The sequence below is a fragment of the Pelmatolapia mariae genome, linkage group LG20 (assembly GCF_036321145.2).
Source record: "Pelmatolapia mariae isolate MD_Pm_ZW linkage group LG20, Pm_UMD_F_2, whole genome shotgun sequence".
NCBI lineage: Eukaryota > Metazoa > Chordata > Actinopteri > Cichliformes > Cichlidae > Pelmatolapia > Pelmatolapia mariae.
The window spans coordinates 18267759-18290530 of NC_086244.1; the positions used below are offsets into that span (position 1 = coordinate 18267759).

Below are 22772 nucleotides of genomic sequence, written 5' to 3' on the forward strand. Positions count from 1 at the left end.
GAGTCACAGCATGGTGATCTCTCTGCCTGCTCGGGATGGCTAACGGGCTCTGGGATGACACGTGAAATTTACTGGAAACGACGTCAGCTGACTTCCTGAAATCTAGGCGTCTGTTTCACTTCAGTTTTCCTTTACTTTAAGCTCTTTCGGCAGAGGACCGAGCATTTTAATGGACTGCACTGGTTGTCGAAGACATGAGGAGCACTATGGATGAAAGCAGCATCTCCGACCCGGACCAAAGTCCGCCTAAGAAGTCTTCAGCAGCTGCAACAGCGTCAGCCTCATCTCTCAATGCAGATGTAAGAGTCTCTAAAAGTTACTTGAAATATAGAACCGATCAGGTTAATAGAAACAAAATAAACCGCGTTAATTGCATTTTTAGCCACCTTATCCTCCTCGCGCAAAATCGCCAATACACCGGAAATCGATCATGGCAGTTTATCCACAAATACACAAAATCTGACATCAACCTACTTCGATTGGATATTAAAATCCTGTAGGAAAGAAAAACTTCTCATCAAACCGCAATGAAGGCGAAAAGACGATCGTCATAAGGAGGGACAGACAAAACATAGCAATGCAGTAGATACAGAAGAACTACGATCGTGCATAATTGTAACATTTTTATTTTTGTTTGTTTCAGAACTTACACACTTAGAATATTTCTGCTGTTTCGCACATTTTGATACAAAAAGTCCATGTTTGTCCACAAGTAATAACATTTTTCCCTCTTCAGTTATTTATGTCAAACCGAAGGGGCTGCCTCATGCGGAAGCTTGTTTCTTAAAAAAGTTAGGTCGAAATTTCGAATGATCTTAAAATCTGTTGTTATTTTTCACTTACAGAAAACAAACGTTATTTTTTCTGTAGTGATGTAAACGCATTGTTATCGTGCCCCACTACTGAGGTTAGAGTAAGAATAAAAATATGCATCTCACCCCCGCTTTGCTGGGTGGAGCAATAGATATAGTGCACCAAGATTCGTATGATTCATGTTTTTAAGGAGTCTAAAATGTGTCAGACTGTTGTCGCTTCGACTTCTCTTTGCAATATCAGATTTCAGTTCTGATAGCAGTCACACCCAACATGGTTTGTAAATAGTAGTAATCTGCACTACTGTAGTCTTTTTGTATTGTAATTCCTTATTATTAGGCTGTTCAAAAAGCTCCATGAAAGACCTCCACTGAATCCAAAATTGTACAACAAGAATACTTACTGCAACCAGGCCTCATTATATCTTAAAGCCCTTATAATACCATATTTCCAACCATATTTCTTGTCCAAACAGAAAAGAAATCTCCTCAAGAATCCAAATGGAGAAGGTAAGTAACCATAAAATGAAGTATACGTAACATAGTAGTAGGTTTAATTGAAAATTAAACCTAAAACATTTAAATCACAGTTACTATTACTATTATTTTATCTATTTGTTTATTTTATAGAAGGACTGAATGGCTGGAAGATCTTGAGAAATGGTGGTGATCAGTGGGTTGCTGGGGGAATTAGGAGACCACATCCAGATGAAGCAGTCAAAACAAACTTTGCAACCTCTTTTGAGTGAGTATTTAACCGTGCTGTTGCACCTGAGCGATGAATCCTCTTTTATTAAGGTACATTTACATTAATGTTGTGTGAAAACCCTTTTTGTTTCTTGCAGAATGTGCACAAAGTCACAGCTGATTGAGTTGGAGAAGGAGGGTTACAGTCCATCTCTTATGGATTACGCCCAACCAGACATCAAGATATCTGATTGGTGAGAATAAACATGAGACTTTAATAAATAGTTTATTACTATGACTAAGTGTAAAAAAGAAAAGTAACCTATTTGCCATAAACACCTCGTCAACTGCGAGATGTGTAAATTTGCTAAAAGAAGTGAAACAGGAAAAGAAACATTAGCATTTACATTTAGGATTTGCATTTAGCATTTACACAATGCAACAGGATTTAAACAACGTTTCAGTGCAGTATATCTAACTTATACCTGTTCGGACCCTCTTCTGCCTTCACAGCTGCTTTTATTCCTTATGGGATCGATTCAGTAACGTACTGGAAAAAGTGATTTTGGTCCAAATTGACATTACACAGTTACTGTCGGTTAGCGATTGTTTGTCGGTTGCATGATGCTTTGTTTTTGTTTTTGTTCGTTATTTGCAAGAGCACGGTAAATAATATAATTTTTTAAATATAATTTAGTTATTATTATTAGTAACGATTTCATAAAATAAATACAAGTAAAATACATGCATAACTCCAAATACAGAGGAAAAAAAGATGTCGATATTTCTAAAATTGTGTTTTCATTTCTCAAAACCAAATTTAAAAGAAAGCTAAAGAGATTTGCATATTTATTTGATTTAAATTTTGGTCCATTTATCAGAAATAACATTGTTTATTTTCTAGTTTTACTAATATGTTTCCAAACATTTTTAATAAATCCATTTTGCCCTTCATTGTCTTTAATATCATTCAGTTAAATAAAAGAAATAAAAAACAAACAATAACAATAGGGCTGTGTTGGTTAATCTAATGTGTAAAGTTACAGGACTGATAGGTTTCCATGTTTCATTCCTTACCTTGTAACTTTCAGTAATTTTAAAAAATCCATTGTATCCCACTTTGTAGTATATATTTGTAGTATGTTTAATGAGCTATGTGTTGCTTTTTTGCAAATGTGGGTGTCTTTGTGCATGCCATTAGGTTTCTTGCACGTTCGGACTGTGGCAGCAGATATGATATCTGGGTAGAGCTGCTGAATGAAAAGAAGGAGCTTGTTCAGATCTTTTCACCCGAGACTGTTTACTGTAGAGAAGGATGTGAAGAATGGAACCAGGTATGACAAGAAAGCCAGTCCAATACTCGTACTATGGAATTAAGTTAAGATGCAAAACCCATTTACACGTCTTTACTGACTGAACATTTGTTCTTCAGATTACCCATGTATTCCATAAATATGGCCCTGGAGTGAGATACATTTGATTTACCCATGGAGGGAAGGATTGCAAGTGGTGGAAAGGACATTTTGGAATTCATATTACTGGCAGCAGTGTTGAAGTACTTCCAACACTAGAGGCATAGACCGTTGGGATGTCCCACATTAGGTGGGAAATTTTGATTGGCTTTACGTTGCAGAAATTCACAAGAATCTCCAACATATACAATGTATATCAATTGCTAGTTTTGAGTATTACTGAATACAACTCTATCCATCTTTTGTGAAATATTTTCAAAATAAAAAGGATGATTAAACAGACTAGGCATTATTGTGTCACTGAGAAGTCACAGATCCAACACAGCCTTGTGATATGTGGTTTTCATGTTGATGCTGTTTACTTAAACAGGTCTCATTATCCTCAACGCTTGGTGTTTTGGAGGAAGGTTCAGAGGAGGGTTGGAGATGCATCTGGTGAAGTGAATGTGCTGAAAGGTGAGCCTTTACAACACTTGGTACGGCAAGTTCGTCACAGACAACAGCAGAAAACACGAGAGGGCAAAGGTCATTGATGTGACCGTGCCATTGCAGTGTCTGGTGAAAGGCTCAAAACTCATTCTTACTGAGGCTACCAAGGTAATAAGTCAAGACTTCCAAACTCAAAATATAACACTTGAAAAGTCAGTTTTACAAGTATAGTGTTTATTCCAATAATTTTTTAAGAATTAAGTGTTTTCCTGCAGAAAAATAGAGTAGCCTCACAAGTTGACATCCACGGCTCGCTACGTTATTTAGTCTCTTGGCAGTGCTGCATGACTTTGGCTGTGTCCCAATCCCGCGACCGCACGCTCCGGAGTACGCATTTTGAGACCTATTACGTCACAGCGACGCGACGACGGCTGTCCCAATCCGAAGTGTACTCCAAATGCGCCATCGATTTCCTCAAATTTGAAGTGTGGTCCGGTGTACACTTCGGCCGTTTCTCAATTCTCAATTCTCAAGTACGCGAGTACGTACTCGCGTTCTCGGCGAGGACATTTTGGACGTACTCGCGTTCTCGGCGAGTACGTACTGGCCGAGAACGCACGGGAGTACGGACTCGCGATTTGTACAATTGGAACACCAGCGTACGTGATGATGTCACAGGTCCGGAGTTTTTACTGCCGGCCCCTCTTAATTTAACTGTGAGCAGTGGCGGTCCTAGCCTGTTTGGCGCCCTGGGCGAACACCCCCCCCCCCCCCCCCCCCCCCCAGACACACACACACACACACATATGAAGAGAGAGAGAGTATGCACAGTATGCAAACGGCTACTAAACAGACATCATAATTCGTCATACAATGAGAACAGGACAAATCAACAATTGACACTGACTAATTAATATTATATTATTGTATATATTGTTTGGAGTTTAGTCTGTTACTGTTACTATTTTTACCATTTCTTCTTGGAGGAACTGTAACCCACATAATTTCCTTAGGGATTAATAAAGTATTCTGATTCTTAATGTTTTAGGATACATGACCTGCCATTATCCAATGACACATCTGCTTACCTGTATCTTTTGCTCGTTTCTCCTTGTAGGAGCCATAATTAAATGTATTGAATTTTAATGATCACTGGGTTTTCATTTGTTTGGTTGCTATGGTGATGTGTAACGGGAGTCACGTGGGTGCTAGCGGTGACATTAAGAGGGCGTTGTCAGTCTGTCTTTCACTGGTTTGATTTTGACAGAGAGGAGGGCTGGGTAGCCGTAGTTTTTGTTGACCGCAGCACAACGACTTTCCCCTTGTTGCATTAGAGCCTGTGATGTTTTAAGAGTTTGAATCGCGAGCCGATCACATTGCTCTGTAAACTTTTCAAGCACTTTAATAAACAAGCAAGCAATTCCACCTCTCGCATTATTGCGTAAAGTTGACAGCGCTCAGGCAAATAAGCAGGCACAATCCCCGGCCTCTAGCGACTGTGGAAGTCGCTACACTCCTCCTCTTTTTTCTCTTTTTTTAAACTTTGAAAAACGGGTTCTGTGTGAGACTTTAAAGCAACAAAATATAAAATATACATTTTAAATTGTTATTGATCCCTTTACCCCTAGTCCTAAAGTGTATATTATTTTTTTTACTCTTAAATATTTATTGTTCGTTTACTTGCACTGCTGTAACTGGAGCCTCGTCGTCTCGTCTCTCTCTATACTGGACTGTATGTAGCGGAGATGACAATAAAGTTTACTTTGACTTCAGCAGCGAGCAGGTGCACCGAGGGCTCTCGCGCTCACTTTTCGTGTATAGAAAAACGTCGGCGCAAATTATAAGTCTGTATCATAATGTCTGGTGTTTTCGTGTTTGTTGGTTTGTTTTTATTTTGCGAGTTGGATATTAGATGCCGCTCCAGCCAGCCAGAGAATCCCCCGCCGCCCCGCCCTCTCCTCCCTGTGCCGCAAGCAGCAGGCGCACCCCGCAAACGGAGGGCGCCCTTACTCCCAGCAAATAGGCGATAGAAAACCGATCAGTGCCTATGCCATCCCCAATATGCGCTGGCATGATGTCGGGGCAGCAATTTTATTTATTTATTTTTTTTGCCGATGCTCGTGATGCCGCCCCCCACCACGATGCCGCCCCGGGCAACCGCCCGTGTCGCCCGTATCTAAAACCGCTACTGACTGTGAGTAACATGTTATGAAGCTTAACTTTAATCACAGCCAAACCGGTTTACTGAGGAACAAATAAAACACTGAAATAAACCAAACATTAACATTTAGAAGTGATCTAAGTGACTTATATATCATTTTTAACCTCAGTAGTGAAACCTCTATTAATAAAAATAGTGTACATGTACATACGTGTACATACCTTAATAAAAACAAGCAGGTGAGATGTTAGAATGCTTTTATTTTTATTTTAGTGGACATTTAATACAATAGACAGCTGCTGGGGTTTGTTTAACCTGAGTAGCGAAAAGACCGCGGGCGGGGGGGGGGGGTTGAAAACGATGTGCCGGGAGTCCGCTGTTCTGGACGAAATGCATTCTGGGATATTTAGCTGTACCAAGTCCACACCGATGCATGCTCGATAAAACGGGCGGAGCGAGAACACATCCGGGACTTTTTCTGCGTACTTCGAATTGGAACAGTACTTGGTCTCCGACTGATGACGTATCACGAGTACACGAGAACGCAGGTACGCACAAGTACGCATATTGAAAAACGCCCTTCGTGGTCCCATATATCCCACAATTCATAGCGCGGCGGTGGGTGTGGATAATTTTGCCGAAAAATACGGCAGACGGCTGAAGCGGAGCGGCCGAAGAGTAAACTTTCAAAAGTAAGTACTAAATATTATGTCACTTATTTATTTGCGAATGTTTAATAATGAAGAACATTAAAACATTACTGTTGGCCACATGTCGACAAAGTTATGTGACATTAGTGATGTTAGTACTTGCAGCGGTAACTTGGTTTTAAAGCCTTCACTTTAAAATATACACCGTTCAATAGTTGACCTTAATCTTACAGAGAATGTGATGATTTTATGGATAATTAAAGTCAGTCATATATCCACAAACACAGCAAAGTGAAAGTCAGTGAATGCTGCTCGGTTTGCAGTCCTGAATATCACGGCACAAGCAGGATTCACTGCACTGTTAATCAGTGTTGGGCAAGTTACTTTGAAAAAGTAATTCAATTATAGTTACTAGTTACTTCTTCAAAAAAGTAACTGAGTTAGTAACTGAGTTACAATATTCTAAAAGTAATTAATTACTTGGAAAAGTAACTATTGCGTTACTTTAAAAAAAAACAAAGAACGTTTAACCCTCTGGGGTTCAGGGTATAATTGGCCATTTTTTTACTACTTTTGATTTTCCCTCCACATTTTACCTTAAAAAACTATTTGCTTTGCCTTGTTTGGTATCATCAGCACAACCTCATGTGCCTGAATTTACAGTTATGTTCTCATTTTGTCATACTGTATAACCAGAATTGATCTAACATCAGACAAAAAACATAAAATCAGAGTAGAAAAAGTTATATTTTTACTGTAACAACCATAAACACATTTAATGAATCATATTTCATAACTTCAAATGCAAATATTAATTGTCAATTTTAAAATCCTATGCACAAGTTTTGCAAACAACAAAGTTATTTGCATCCATTTACCTTTTACCCCCCCCCCCCCCCCCTTTTTTTTAAAATAACCATTTCAAACTATTTACAGAACAATCAGCTGTTCTTCAATAAGATGGCACACAAATTATTTGTGCCACTATAAAGGAGAACATCACAGCCTGATACCTGCAGATCTGACAGCAGCAGGTGTATCACTGCTGTTTCTACCTGGAGACAGCAGTTGCCTCATTGTTATGACACACAACACAAAACTATCCACAACACTACACACTAACTACACAAGACAACACCTTAACTACACACTCCAAACACGCTAAACGACACAAATCTTACATCTCAAAACTTGCTCTCTCTCTCTCTCTCTCTCTCTCTCCGTCACTCCTAAAACTTTCCCTGTTTTGTTTTGTTTTTTTTGCTAATAAGCAGCTAGCGCTAACGTGGCGAAACTATTGAGGAAAAAACGCGGTGTATATCTTGTTTATCATGACTCTGGTTTTACGTGGCCTATCAACACAATTTATAAACTGGTATATGTCACCTTGTTGCTTTGTCTTTAAGTGGTCATGTGATTGGTTTACCACGACTACTTTATTCTTCCTCAGTCAAACAGCAGCACTCATGCGATTGTTTTGCCCCCTGAGCTCCAGGTGTTGTGCTGGTGATTACCGTCCGCGGGAGCGCGCAGCTGCTTAAAGCTGTAGCATCCAGATTACTTACAGCTACTTCCTGCAGCTGATATAAGATGCGGTAACCTGAACACAGCTTCAGCCGTCTGTTTGTTGAAAAATAGTAACGGACCGCGTTTCCTTGTTAGTAACTGTAACGCCGTTGTAACGATAGGAATAGTAATTAGTTAGATTACTCGTTACTGAAAAAAGTAACGCCGTTAGTAACGCCGTTACTTGTAACGCCGTTATTCCCATCACTGCTGTTAATGTTAGCTATGTTATATTGCTGCCTCTGTTCAGTGGTGTCGAGCCAAGCGGACTTTAACGTGTGTTTGAACGAGCTGACGGTTCACTCGTTAAGCTGAAAGAAAGATGCTTTAATCACAGGAGTCACACATGTGTCCACTGTACCATCTGGGAACTCTTCTTGTTTAGCACCTGTAATAACACAAACACTAAATCCTCCTTCTCTTGTGCTGTTTTGTAGCAGTGTATACACCTGAGACTGTCACCTGTCTGTCTGTCCTGCACTCTCTCTCTATTTCTTTCTCTCTGATTGTGTAATAAAAGTATGAACATGTATTTATAAGTTACACTTGTGTTTGAATCCTGCAGCTTATCAAACATTTGATTTCCATGTGTGACAACTGCAAGTGTCCAGAGTGAGGACAGACTGAGGGACCCACTGCTGCACATCATCTGTGAGGCTTTGCACCCCTGATGATCCACCAGGACAAACTCAGCAGTGTGTGAGGAAGAGGAGGAGGAGGAAGAGCCAGCAGCAGCTGATAGATGGAGAGAATAGACAGACTGTTCCCTGTTTGTGAAGGACTGCTAGAAAAGTTTAAAATAACCAATTGTCTGTCCTGAATCAGTCTTATTAGGTAATGTTCAAATAATGTTATCATTCCAGTGTTTTGAGTGTGGGAGAAAGTACTCAGGGCCTTCAAGTTACACACTATAAAAGGCAGAAACAAGTTTAATATTCAGAAACCTTAAGTATGTATCAGCAGCAGAATGGACCTAAAAATAAATGTCCATGTTTGTTTCATTATATGAAGCTTTGAGTATTTTGGATTAGTAGTACTGCTGTGTTTGTTGCATAATATTGCTGTAATTGTATATATGCTTTATATATTCTGAGATAAGTTGATCTATAGTGTTACATCATATTCTATAAGGATGTTATGTGTTTGTATACTTTCTGCCCAGTTTGACCCATTTAGCAGAAGTCAGCTTGTTTAAGGCTCTGATATCTATTCTGTATGACTTAAAGCAGTTATGACATGGTCTGATTTTCTCACCCAATAAAGGAATATTTAATATATCAGTCTACTCTTCATATTATCAGAAACAGTTATCACAGCTCGTACATTTTCTTTTTACACATATATGTAAGCATTGAGCCAAATTCAGTAATGCCAACATATTAAACCAACAATATTTGTCTCTTATATATAATACATCTATATATACACTGTCAAAGATTCTTGTCTTTGAGTGAAGATTTAAGGTGATAGAAAATATAAATAAATGCAACTTGACTCTTTGACACAGAGTTCAAGCTCACTGCTGTAATATGTCATAATAATCTGACAATAACTATAATATTGGCCATATTATATTTACATTACCAAAGTGAGATGACTTTAGTCTCATGAACAACATTCGTTAGTAAATAACAATTAGCTAATCTTAAAATGACTGTTCAGTACAGAAATGAAGCCCAATAATCATGTTTTTACAGTCCCGTGGTCTCAGCCTCAGATACTCAACTAATCAAAGTGATGTCATAAAAAATGAATGAACAAAACATTTTTTCTCATTTATTTCTGTCAAACAATGCTGTATGAAACGTTTCTCGCGGTTAGTATCATGGTTGCTAGGCAACCTGAGCAGCGCGACCATTACAGTCGATGAGCGCGACGAAGGCTAGACCGTCCCATTTCACGAGCCTCTCACTTCCGCACTTCTCGTACTTCCTAGTACGCGAACTGCGCGTACTCCGAAGCGTGCGGTCGCTGGATTGGGACACAGCCTACGTCCCTCGTTTTATATCTAGTGAGCCTTATGGCTTTTGGCCCCCTTTACTGGAAACCACGTCAGTTGACTTCCTGAAATCTAGGCGTCTGTTTCACTTCGGTATTCCTTTACTTTAAGCTCTTTCGGCAGAGGACCGAGCATTTTAATGGTTTATTTTTTTTGGACTGGTTGTCGAAGACATGAAGAGGAGCACTATGGATGAAAGCAGCATCTCCGACCCGGACCAAAGTCCGCCCAAGAAGTCTTCAGCAGCTGCAACAGCGTCAGCCTCATCTCTCAATGCAGATGTAAGAGTCCCTAAAAGTTACTTGAAATATAGAACCGATCAGGTTAATAGAAACAAAATAAACCGCGTTAATTGCATTTTTAGTCACCTTATCCTCCTCGCGCAAAATCGCCAATACACCGGAAATCGATCATGGCAGTTTATCCACAAATACACAAAATCTGACATCAGCCTGCTTCGTTTGGATATTAAAGTCCTGTAGGAAAGTAAAAATTCTCATCAAACCGCAATGAAGGCGAAAAGACGATCCTCATAAGGAGGGACAGACAAAACATAGCAATGCAGTAGATACAGAAGAACTACGATCGTGCATAATTGTAACATTTTTAGTTTTGTTTGTTTCAGAACTTACACACTTAGAATATTTCTGCTGTTTCGCACATTTTGATACAAAAAGTCCATATTTGTCCACAAGTAATAACATTTTTTCCCTCTTCAGTTTATGTCAAACCGAAAGGACTGCCTCATGCGGAAGCTTGTTTTCGCAACTTTAAAAAGTTAGGTCGAAATTTCGAATGATCTTAAAAATTTTTATTTTTCACGTTATTTTTTCTGTAGTGATGTAAACGCATTGTTATAGTGCCCCACTACTGAGATTAGACTGAAGAATAAAAATATGCACCTTAATTACTTCTATTGTGCATTCACCAGCACTTACTGTTAGGCCACAGTCACAGTCAGCTGCTGGCTAGAAGAGTAATGCAACCACTCCTACCCAAGTCAGCCGTTCTTTAGTTGGTTGTTGGAGAAATAGTGGTTTTACATTTGATTGAATGTAAATGCCAAACATTTTACCCAAGACACCAGTCTTTAAAAAGGAAAAATATGCACTTAATAAAAACAAAAACAACTTCTTAGTTGGAAATAAATGCTTTTCCTGTATTTTGGCTGGGAAAGTAATGCCTGAAATCCCCCAAAGCCCCCAGAAGGTTTGTTTCCAACTAAATATAAACATTGCTAGGATAATATTTCATACAGGCGAACATTGGCCTTGGGTACAATTATGATATATCTCACCCCCACTTTGCTGGGTGGAGCAATAGATATAGTGCACCAAGATTCATATGATTGATGTTTTTAAGGAGTCTAAAATGTGTCAGACTGTTGCCGCTTCGACTTCTCTTTGCAATATCAGATTTCAGTTCTGATAGCAGTCACACCCAACATGGTTTGTAAATAGTAGTAATCTGCACTACTGTAGTCTTTTTGTATTGTAATTCCTTATTATTAGGCTGTTCAAAAAGCTCCATGAAAGACCTCCATTGAATCCAAAATAGTACAACAGCAATACTTACCGGGACCTTATTATATCTTAAAGCCCTTATAATCTCATATCATCCCAGTGGAGGTCTTTCTACTGTAGGTTTGCTTGTGGTTCCTAGTTTCCAAAAGCAAATTGTGAGTCAGAGCATTCAGCTATCAAGCTTCTCTCCCTTGTAAGCAGCTCCCAGTTTCGATTTGATTTACAGACATCTCCTCAAATTAGGTTTAAAAATGTCCTTTTTAATAAAACCCAGTTAGGGCTGAATCCAGTGACCCTGAATCATTCTTAGTTGTTTTGTTATAAACTCGGGCTGCTGGGAACAGCACATGATGCACTTAACATTTCAGTCCTTATGCATTTACTAGTGTACATCACTGACTTCTTTCTACCAGTTTATATTTTGTCCTTGTGTCCGTGTGCTCTCTTTATCTTTCTGTTTTTGTTCTCTATTTTAAGGTCCTGGAGGAGATCTTCCTAAATGTTTCTGCCTGTCAGGTGGTTTGTGTTTGTCAATTAATATGCCATCAGTGGAAGGAAGTGATTGACAGCGAATCTTTGTGGAGAAAAAGGTGCAGAAGAGAAGGGTATCCCATCTGTAGTTTTTCAAAAAAACAGGACTGGAAGTTGTTTTATTTCTTGTCCAAACAGAAAAGAAATCTCCTCAAGAATCCAAATGGAGAAGGTAAGTAACCATAAAATGAACTTTACTTAACATAGTAGTATGATTCATTTTCAAATGAATCCAAAACATTTAAAACACCATTACTATTACTATTATTTATTTATTTATTTTCTAGAAGGGCTGAATGGCTGGAAGATTTTGAGAAATGGTGGTGATCAGTGGGTTGCTGGGGGAATTAGGAGACCACATCCAGATGAAGCAGTCAAAACAAACTTTGCAACCTCTTTTGAGTGAGTATTTAACCGTGCTGTTGCACCTGAGCGATGAATCCTGTTTAATTAAGGTACATTTACATTAATGTTGTGTGAAAACCCTTTTTGTTTCTTGCAGAATGTGCACAAAGTCACAGCTGATTGAGTTGGAGAAGGAGGGTTACAGTCCATCTCTTATGGATTACGCCCAACCAGACATCAAGATATCTGATTGGTGAGAATAAACATGAGACTTTAATAAATAGTTTATTACTATGACTAAGTGTAAAAAAGAAAAGTAACCTATTTGCCATAAACACCTCGTCAACTGCGAGATGTGTAAATTTGCTAAAAGAAGTGAAACAGGAAAAGAAACATTAGCATTTACATTTAGGATTTGCATTTAGCATTTACACAATGCAACAGGATTTAAACAACGTTTCAGTGCAGTATATCTAACTTATACCTGTTCGGACCCTCTTCTGCCTTCACAGCTGCTTTTATTCCTTATGGGATCGATTCAGTAACGTACTGGAAACAGTGATTTTGGTCCAAATTGACATTACACAGTTACTGTCGGTTAGCGATTGTTTGTCGGTTGCATGATGCTTTGTTTTTGTTTTTGTTCGTTATTTGCAAGAGCACGGTAAATAATATAATTTTTAAAATATAATTTAGTTATTATTATTAGTAACGATTTCATAAAATAAATACAAGTAAAATACATGCATAACTCCAAATCCAGGGGAAAAAAAAGATGTCATGTTTCTAAAATTGTGTTTTCATTTCTCAAAACCAAATTTAAAAGAAAGCTAAAGAGATTTGCATATTTATTTGATTTAAATTTTGGTCCATTTATCAGAAATAACATTGTTTATTTTCTAGTTTTACTAATATGTTTTCAAGCATCAAATCATTAAATCAATTTTGCCCTTCATTGTCTTTAATATCACTCAGTTAAATAAAAAAACAAACAATAACAATAGGGCTGTGTTGGTTAAACAAATGCGTAAAGTTACAGGACTGATAGGTTTCTATGTTTCATTCCTTACCTTGTAACTTTCAGTAATTTCAGAAAATCCATTGTATCCCACTTTGTAGTATATATTTGTAGTATGTTTAATGAGCTATGTGTTGCTTTTTTGCAAATGTGGGTGTCTTTGTGCATGCCATTAGGTTTCTTGCACGTTCGGACTGTGGCAGCAGATATGATATCTGGGTAGAGCTGCTAAATGAAAAGAAGGAGCTTGTTCAGATCTTTTCACCTGAGACTGTTTACTGTAGAGAAGGATGTGAAGAATGGAACCAGGTATGACAAGAAAGCCAGTCTAATACTCGTACTATGGAATTAAGATAAGATGCAAAACCCATTTACACGTCTTTACTGACTGAACATTTGTTCTTCAGATTACCCATGTATTCCATAAATATGGCCCTGGAGTGAGATACATTCGATTTACCCATGGAGGGAAGGATTTCAAGTGGTGGAAAGGACATTTTGGAATTCATATTACTGGCAGCAGTGTTGAAGTACTTCCAACACTGGAGGCATAGACTGTTGGGATGTCCCACGTCAGGTGGGAAATTTTGATTGGCTTTACGTTGCAGAAATTCACAAGAATCTCCAACATATACAATGTATATCAATTGCTAGTTTTGAGTATTACTGAATACAACTCTATCCATCTTTTTTGAAATATTTTCAAAATAAAAAGGATGATTAAACAGACTAGGCATTATTGTGTCACTGAGAAGTCACAGATCCAACACAACCTTGTGATATGTAGTTTTCAAAAAGCTAAGATGCTGATTGAGTGGGATGGGACACTTGGCACCCTAGCTGATATACAAATTTAACTGATCCTCTAAACCCATAGACGTACAGATGAAAATGAAAATTTCATCTTTGCATGATTTTATGCAATACAGACATGTGAAATGTTGTATAATAACCCAGAATATTGAATCTGTTCATCTGGACGTTGCGATTTTCAGTGGGAGAGAAATCACTCATTCAAGTGACTTCTCTCCCAGTGAAGTGAAATCCTGGAATTTCCTTACCTGGATATTTGAGCATGCATCAAGACTTGTATAATACAACATTTTAATTATTATTAATTGTTGTTATTATTTTTGATCATTCATTATTTACTTTTCTAGCATTAAAAATTATATTTAAAAAACTATTCCAAGTTGTTTGAAAGCTGGAAAAAATAAATACCTTAAAACTTTCTTACAGTATATATGAAATAAGCTGCGTAAATCATTTGATAGAAACGATTTGATGAATAGTGTCTATTTGCTGTTCGAAATTGTTCATTTAAAAAAGGGGGAAAATCCCCGGATGACCCATAGCGGAAGTCTCCGTCAAGAAGGCTTAGAAGAGTGTTAGCTGGGAATGTTTTCCGGAGTATCCCCGGTGTTTTACGGTATTAACATAATCAGTCTGTGTTCTTCAGTTACTGCGTGCTAGAGAGTGCAATCACAGTGGGAGTGACTGTTGTGGACGACCTACCTATGTAGCATTTTAGAGCATATCCCCCGCCTATGAAGGGCGGCTCAAATGTCTCGAGGTAAATACCACCGCAACTGTCAGGAAGGGCAACGTAACATGAGAGTACAAACCATGTATTCCCGTAAGTGATTACTTTGACTGTAGAAATTAAATGAGTCACTCGTCGTTGGTTAAATTTAGTCTTGTAACATTATGAGTTCTAATCTATAAAACAGTGGGACCTTATCTCTAGCTGCACTTCCGCGTTGTCGGCTACAAGTGGGTCAACACCAACGACGTTAGAAAAGACTTGTTTTTAGAGAAGACAGCGAGGGGGTATAGTAACATCAGGTTACTTTACAGCCCTTGGTTCGTCGCAGGGCATGAAGAGGAAAACGAAAGTCATGGGTGCAAGTCATAGCTATGGTACTGCGAGTTCAAAGGCTGGCACAAGCTGCGTTGTAGCACAGCAGGCAACCTCGTCCTCGGCTCAAGAGGTGAGTGCTTTACTGGAATTTAAACACAAGGTAACTGCTGAATGAGCTTTGTCGATGCATGTGCTGTTTGTTGTCCATCAGCCAGCAACGGAGAAGAGCAACGTTATAAAGTTCAGTCCAGTTCAGGTTTACTTATATAGTGTCAGTTTACAACAAATAGTTGCCTCATTGCGCTTTATATTATCAGGTAAAGACGCAGCAGTATTGGAGAAAACCCCATAAAATCACGCGACTCCTCTTGAGGAATCACTTTGTGACAGCGGGAAGGGAAACCCCCCTTTAAATTTAGAAAGAAAAAAAAAAAGCCGGAAGTACATGAGAGGAAACAAGGGTATTCAACAGACCAATCACAGTGTTTTGGGGTTGCCCTTTAGAGACGTGAACGCCAGGTTACAGAGTTTCAAATGGGTTTGCAATTCCTTTTTTATAATTCCTGCTGAAGCATAAATCTGGGAGAAAGAATACAAAATTTAATGAAATATTGGTTAAACTGGCCCATCCAGTGGGTCAGATGGGAGCCTTTGATGTCTTTTTATTTTATCTTTTATATTCCCTGAACAATCGCAGGTTTTAAGCTAAAATGGTTTTGGAATCTTGTGGGTAAAGAGGTGCAAAGGTTTTGCGTCTATTGGCACAAATGTAAAACTTTTGCAGAGAGGATTATGCATCACACTGATGTGATCATCATCACATAATGACTGTGACTCAGAAACATCTTCAGATTTGGAGAATGGAAAAAGTCACTTGGATGAGTGATGAAATCATTGTCCCAATAAAAAAAAAACAATACATCCAGATGAAGAGAATTAACTGGGATTTTGTTAGCTGGGTGGTTGAACTTGCATCATAACAAATAAAGGGAGATTTGTGTCACTTAAACAAGCAACATGGCCAACTTGACATTTTGTACCATCTGGGGAACCTTTTCTAATGCTTAAGTCATCAGTAGCTGCCTCTCATCAGAAGAAAAAGAAAACAATCATAGCACAACAGAACATTTCTTTTTTATAATTCCAGTCTAGCAACAATCCTCATGTAGAAAGAAAAATACATTCAGAGGCAGGGTTTTGTCTGCCAGACATACACATCTTTGGTTTCTAGGTTTTGTGATTAAAACAGTTTAAATAGTTACTATTTCAGTGCAAGCACAAAGGAACCTCATTTAGAAGGAATCCAAATGTGCTTTATAGCCAGCCTGCGAATGAAAGTTCATGAATGAAGTGCTTGAAAAGTTCATTTTTTAAAAGCTTTTGTTTTGTTCTTTTTCTTTTTTTGTGTTGTCTGTGGAAATCAATAATATTGTAAAATGCTGATGTAGTTCAAATGGTGAGATTATGTAAACAGCTGGGACTATTGATCCAGGTGCAGTGATGGAAAACTAAACTGATTTTTCAAAGCTCCACCTTATCAGTGCTATTTTCTTTTTCTTTTTTTTTCTTTTTTTTTGGTTTAGTTCTTCCCTGTTCCTCTGGAGATCCTGGAGGAAATCTTCCTACATGTTCCGGCCGGCCAGGTGGTTCGTGTTTGTCGGTTGGTGTGCTCACAGTGGAAAGAAGTGGCTGACAGTGAATCTTTATGGAGAGTAAGATGTAGAAGAGAAGGATACAACCTTCGTGATTCTTCCAAAACACCTGAAGACTGGAGGTTATTTTACTTCTTATGCAAGAAAAGAAGAAATCTCCTCAAGAATACAAGAGGAGAAGGTCAGAATCCTTGAAGCTCAACAACTGATTTGAAAAACATTTTTTGTGTTTAAAATAAGATGCAAACCTTTTGTGTGTGTGTGTGTGTGTTTTTCCTTCTTTTTTGTCTTATTTTTTTTCTTTTCTAGAAAACATGACAGGTTGGACGATAAAGAATGGTGGTGATGGGTGGAACCTAGAGGACGTTATGGTGCCACATCCAAATGAAGTAGTCAAGAAAAACTTTGTGACCTCTTATGGGTGAGTATTTACCAGTAGTCCTCCAAAAAATAAATGGCAATTATTTTTACATGCTTAGTTCAAATGATGTACAGTGTTCCCTCGTTTATCGTGGGTGTTACGCTCTAAAGATAATCCGCGATAGGTGAAATCTGCAAATAGGGCTGCTCGATTATGGCAAAAATGATAATCACGATTATTTTCACTGAAATTGAGATCTCGATTATTTGACGATATTTATTTAACAATAACAATGTATTGAATAATGGCTTTAAAGATTGTCAAAAAATAATATAAAATAGTGTGCCAATACTGATAACAGTGCAAATGTTTGCAATATAAAAAATAAATGAAAAAATGTAAACATTAATGTTTAGTGAACTTCAAAATACTGCATAATATTTATGCATCCAAATAACCAAATACCAATGCAAGCTGTGTAGCCACACAATGCACAATTGCATCAAACTGACATTGAGGTATGTCAACTAAAGTTGCTGCTCCTTCATTGTTTGATCGTATGTCACTTTGTGAGCGGTCTTCAGATGATTGAATAAATTTGTAGTGTTGCTCTGTGGTGCAACTACGACACTGTAGCAAAGTTTACACACTATGTCTACTCGATACATGTCTGACTCCGCAAACCCATAATGTTTCCACACCACTGAAGTCGTTTTACCTCTCTTTTCAACCAACAGCATTCTTTCTTCAGCAGCCATTATCCTCTGCTCTCCAAATAACTTCTGCTTAGCTTTCCGAGCTTCCCTCAGGTCCTCTTAATTGTTGTTATGTGTGTTCGAAACGCACAGAGGTGCGCTCGTTTTACCACACGGAGCAGCGCGAGAGTAGAGCATGAGGGAGGTGCTAAAAATCGGCTCAGTCATTTTTAATGATCGTTGAAAGCCCAGATCGTAATTTAGATTAAAATTCGATTAATTGAGCAGCCCTATCTGCAAAGTAGCGAACTGTATATTTTCACAATTGTTATAGATGTTTTAAGGCTGTAAAACTCCTCACTACACACTTTTATACACTTTTCTCAGACAGGCATCAATATTTTCACACGTTTCTCTCTCGTTTAAACACTCTCAAAGTTCAAACCTTCGTAGAACATGGGAATAGAGCAGCTGCGAGAGAATGCAACATTAATGAATCAATGGTACGGAAGTAGAGGAAGCAAGAAGAATGAGTTAAGTTTGACTTATCTGACTGTTTGGTTTCAATTAATGCGTCTTATAATCCTTTGACGTCGACACTGTTGTGTTTTGTTGTGTTTGTTGTCTTCTGCTAGCAAAGATTTATGTAAATTTGACAAGCTGAACGCGTTCTGTACTGTATAGGAGACACGCCATGAGATTGATTGAAAATGGTCTACAGCCAATCAGGACGCAGAACACAATGCGCTGTAAGGAAAAAAAAAAAAACATGTAAAATTGCACCAAAAAAACTCCGCGAAACAGCGAGGCCGCGAAAAGTGAACTGCGATATAGCGAGGGACCACTGTACTAGTATTAAATGTTAAACTATTTTAAAATCATGTCTGTTTTTGCAGAATGTGCACAAAGGAGCAGCTGATTGATTTGGAGAAGGAAGGCTACAGCCCAGTCTTTATGGATAACCTCCAACCACACATCAAAATATCTGATTGGTGAGATGAATACACATGACATACTAACAGTTTGTTAGTTAGTTCCTTAGTTAGTTGCAAAAAGGATTTAGTTACACTTTTTAAAAGCATTTCAAATGTACACTAGGGTTGTTAAAATCATACTTTGATAATAATCAATACAAAAAATTATATAAAATTAAGATATTCATTTGCAACAGCATTGATACCAACAGTGCCATCTGGGCCTTCTCTAGCTGACACACAACTTTAAACAGGACCAATGCAGACAGTCAGGCACATAGCTCCTCCTCTCGCTGACAGCTGAAATAGTAAATCTTCATAACACTGAACAAAACTTTTCAAGAATTTCAAGAGGTTAGTAAAGCTCCCGTTATTATAAATGCATACATTAACATTAACCATTTCACTATTGGCAGTTAACTGAAAGCTATATTTGCCATTTGCCATCTGTTATTATTGACCTAGCTGCTAGCGGACTGTAGTTAGATAAAAGATGAAAAATGACTGCAGGCTGAATGTGTCGCGGATGGAATATTGAGATGTGACAATGCAGATTACGGACACATGGAGAAACGGGCAGGTTGCTGTCTTTGCAGAGGAGCGGGGAAACTGTAGTTGAACTGATCACAGAGTGTGGAGAACTAATCTGAGCAAAAAGAGTGAAACCTGGAGCAGAGCAGCCGAATCATACAAGTTTGGGCTTGAAGAGCAGCACTGAGGATGTAAAGAACTGCAGACAGAAGCGGAGCTGTGTGAACATTGAATGAGAGAGAGACTGCAGGCAGATGTGGACAAGATGATAAACACTTCTACTTTTGCAATAGTAGAAAAGTTCATTTTTAAATTTTCAATAAAGTTTTTCTTATACGATAATTAAATTATTTAGATGTTAAGTATTGTCATGTTTGTTGTGGCCTTTGGTTTATTAGTATGTTCTTAAATATTTCTCGATCTGTAATGAAATTATCTAAATAATTTGTAAAACAAATAATATCTCTAAACTTGCTTTGCTAAATTACATTTTTTGAGACATGACTTCTTTGCAAATAGTTCTGTTATTGTGGCATGGGGTCAGAATTTTCCTGTTGATATTGAAAATGGTGTTGAGATCAAGTTTGAAAACCCTACTTTGTGCAAAAAATTAGCACTTAAAAAAACCTTTAGGTAAGCTGTTGTAATCTTTAAAAAAGTTATTTAGTTTTTGAAACAGTGGAACTACACAAAACTTACTGATAACATATAGGAATATATCCCTTTTAAAGCTTGAATAATAAGAGAGAAAAATGTGTCTTGATGTAATTGGTGATCCCTAATCTTTGTACAAATACATCCTCGTTACAGGTATGCACCACGATGGGATTGTGGATGTGAGTATTCAATCTTTGTTGCATTGCTGAACGCAAAGCAGAAGGTTATCCAGTCCTTTACTCCCAAAACTGTTTTCTTTGATCAGTGGAATGATCAGGAGTGGAATCAGGTATGTACAAAGTGAAATGTAATAAAGTTTAGTAGCAGTGCAGAACCTACAGGCATATTTGGTTTACTGATATTTATTTTTCAGATGATCCATGTATTCCGGGACTATGGACCAGGAGTGAGATACATTCATTTTAGGCATGGTGGCAAGGACACACAGTTCTGGGCTGGATGGTATGGAATACGTGTCACAGACAGCAGCGTTGAAATATGTCCAGCAGTGAACACATAGCTTGTTGGAATTTGTCCAGTTCTTACATCCTGTGTTGCCTGCAATTGCACATTATCTTCTTACATCTCACTGACCATCTATTCATGTTTCCAGAGCTATAATCTCTGTATGTGCACAAGTTTTCCAGTAAAAAGACATTTTCTTTAATGTTTCACACCGAACACCTTAAATAAACAAAAATGTGTTCACTTGCTTTCTGTGATTGTCATTGTGATGTCAATACTGAAGATTACTGAGTATTTTTTAATTTGACAGGCTAAGTACTATTTCATGTACAAATACATCTCAAAGTTTACCCAAATTCAAAATAAAATGATCACTACTTTGTAGCTGGATTTCAGATTTTCATGAGCCCATCCATACATCCATTCTCTTCCACTTCCCCTCTACTTTTCATGAGCCAATATTTATCAACATTAAAACAAAAAATGTTTGGAAAAATTTACTTTGTGTAATGATTTGTGAGATGCATTTGTATAATTTGATTAAATTAAACATTTTGTGTTCTCCTGTAAATTTGTTCAATTTTTATCTGGAAAATTTCAGGTATTTGTGAGAACAGCTACTGCTTCAGACATAAGAACCCCTTCAGTTTCATTGAACAAATAATATGCAAGTATGATTTATATTTGTATTCTGCTGTTGATATAGGATGAATGAGTATTCAGTGATTTATTGTGCACCTTGACTTGTTTGTCTGGAAGCCAGCATGTGACTTAATCCATATTTGCCTTACACATACTTGCCTTTACTTTCCATTTTGTAGTGCGAGAACTGGATATAATTATGTAAGCTTAAATATTAACACATACTTCAGAGGGAAACTTGAAAGCCATATACTGTATAGCACTGTGTGAAATTTGAAAACAAAAATTAAAGTGTATTGTTTTGCTTTACGGTTACTTTGTTTCTATATTTTTTATTTCCTGGTCTTGACACCATATAGAGACCAAGTGCAACTGTGTAAATCAGTGCATGCTTGCATACAACATGAAACATTTAAAACCTTCCTCATGTAGTCTAGCCACAGTGACTACAAACTTCTAACATCACCACAGTTTTCTTTTGTTGATGTTCTTGTTTAATACCAAAGAGCCATTGTAATCCCGGGATAAAAACAAACTACAACTTTGCTCTCAGGCACTTTTGAAGGGTTCATTTCACTTTTACTTTTCCTTCATATACTTAAAAGTGACAGTGAGTGATGAAGAAGAAGATGAATCAATCACACTTTTGTGAAATCAAACTGTCCACTTAGGAACCAACACTGACAAATAGTTTCACATACTGTTGTGCAAATGGAATAGACAACAGGTGGAAATTATAGGCAATTAGCAAGACATCCCCAATAAAGGAGTGGTTCTGCAGGTGGTGACCACAGACCACTTCTCAGTACCTATGCTTTCTGGCTGATGTTTTGGTCACTTTTGAATCCTAGCGGTGATTTCATTCTAGTGGTAGCATGAGACGGAGTCTACAACCCAGACAAGTGGCTCAGCTCATCCAGGATAGCACATCAATGCGAGCTGTGGCAAGAAGGTTTGCTGTGTCTGTCAGCGTAGTGTCCAGAGCATGGAGGCGCAACCAGAAGGCAGGCGAGTACATCAGGAGACGTGGAGGAGGCCGTAGGAGGGCAACAATCCAGCAGCAGGACCACTACCTCCGCCTTTGCATGGAGGAACAGGAGGAGCACTGCCAGAGCCCTGCAAAATGACCTCTAGCAGGCCACAAATGTGTATGTGTCTGCTCAAACAGTCAGAAACAGACTCCATGAGGATGGCATGAGGGCCCGACATCCACAGGTGGGGGTTGTGCTTACAGCCCAACACCATGCAGGGCGTTTGGCATTTGCCAGAGAGGTTCACACTGAGCACATGTGACAGAGTCTGGAGACACCGTGGAGAATGTTCTGCTGCCTGCAACATCCTCCAGCATGACCAGTTTGGCAGTGGGTCAGTAATGGTGTGGGGTGGCATTTCTTTCGGGGGCTGCACAGCCCTCCATGTGCTTACCAGACGTAGCCTGACTGTCATTAGGTACCGAGATGAGATCCTCAGACCCCTTGTGAGACCATATCCTGGTGCAGTTGACCCTGGGTTCCTCCTAATGCAAGACAGTGCTAGACCTCATGTGGCTGGAGTGTGTCAGCAATTCTTGCAAGACAAAGGTATTGATGCTATGGACTAGCCCGCCCGTTCCCCAGACCTGAATCCAATTGAGCACATCTGAGACATCTGGGAGGAGATCCCTCAGGAGACCATTTGCCATCTCATCAGGAGCATGCCCAGGCATTGTAGGGAGGTCATACAGGCACGTGGAGGCCACACG

At 38.5% G+C, this 22772-nt stretch overlaps 3 protein-coding genes across 4 annotated transcripts; all 3 read left to right on the plus strand.

Moving 5' to 3' along the window:
• Positions 1-44: 44 nt before the first annotated feature.
• On the plus strand, positions 45-3160 carry LOC134618207 (F-box only protein 44-like). The gene is made up of 6 exons (XM_063463468.1): positions 45-299; positions 1289-1322; positions 1443-1557; positions 1658-1753; positions 2701-2833; positions 2932-3160. The coding sequence occupies exons 1-6, from the start codon at positions 195-197 to the stop codon at positions 2977-2979; spliced, it is 531 nt and encodes a 176-aa protein (XP_063319538.1). The 5' UTR covers positions 45-194; the 3' UTR covers positions 2980-3160.
• Positions 3161-9722: 6562 nt separating this feature from the next.
• LOC134618206 (F-box only protein 44-like) lies at positions 9723-14283 on the plus strand. Of its 2 annotated transcripts, none has more exons than XM_063463466.1 (6): positions 9723-10057; positions 11777-12002; positions 12118-12232; positions 12333-12428; positions 13370-13502; positions 13601-14283. In XM_063463466.1, exons 1-6 carry the CDS (start codon positions 9950-9952, stop codon positions 13745-13747), a joined length of 825 nt encoding a protein of 274 aa, XP_063319536.1. In that variant the 5' UTR covers positions 9723-9949; the 3' UTR covers positions 13748-14283. The 2 variants fall into 2 exon arrangements, with proteins under 2 accessions (XP_063319536.1, XP_063319537.1); XM_063463467.1 differs by having other exon boundaries at positions 12121-12232.
• A 235-nt stretch (positions 14284-14518) lies between these two features.
• LOC134618205 (F-box only protein 6-like) lies at positions 14519-21334 on the plus strand. The gene is made up of 6 exons (XM_063463465.1): positions 14519-15184; positions 16638-16887; positions 17016-17127; positions 18659-18754; positions 20078-20213; positions 20298-21334. The coding sequence occupies exons 1-6, from the start codon at positions 15071-15073 to the stop codon at positions 20442-20444; spliced, it is 855 nt and encodes a 284-aa protein (XP_063319535.1). The 5' UTR covers positions 14519-15070; the 3' UTR covers positions 20445-21334.
• The last annotated feature ends 1438 nt before the right edge of the window (positions 21335-22772 follow it).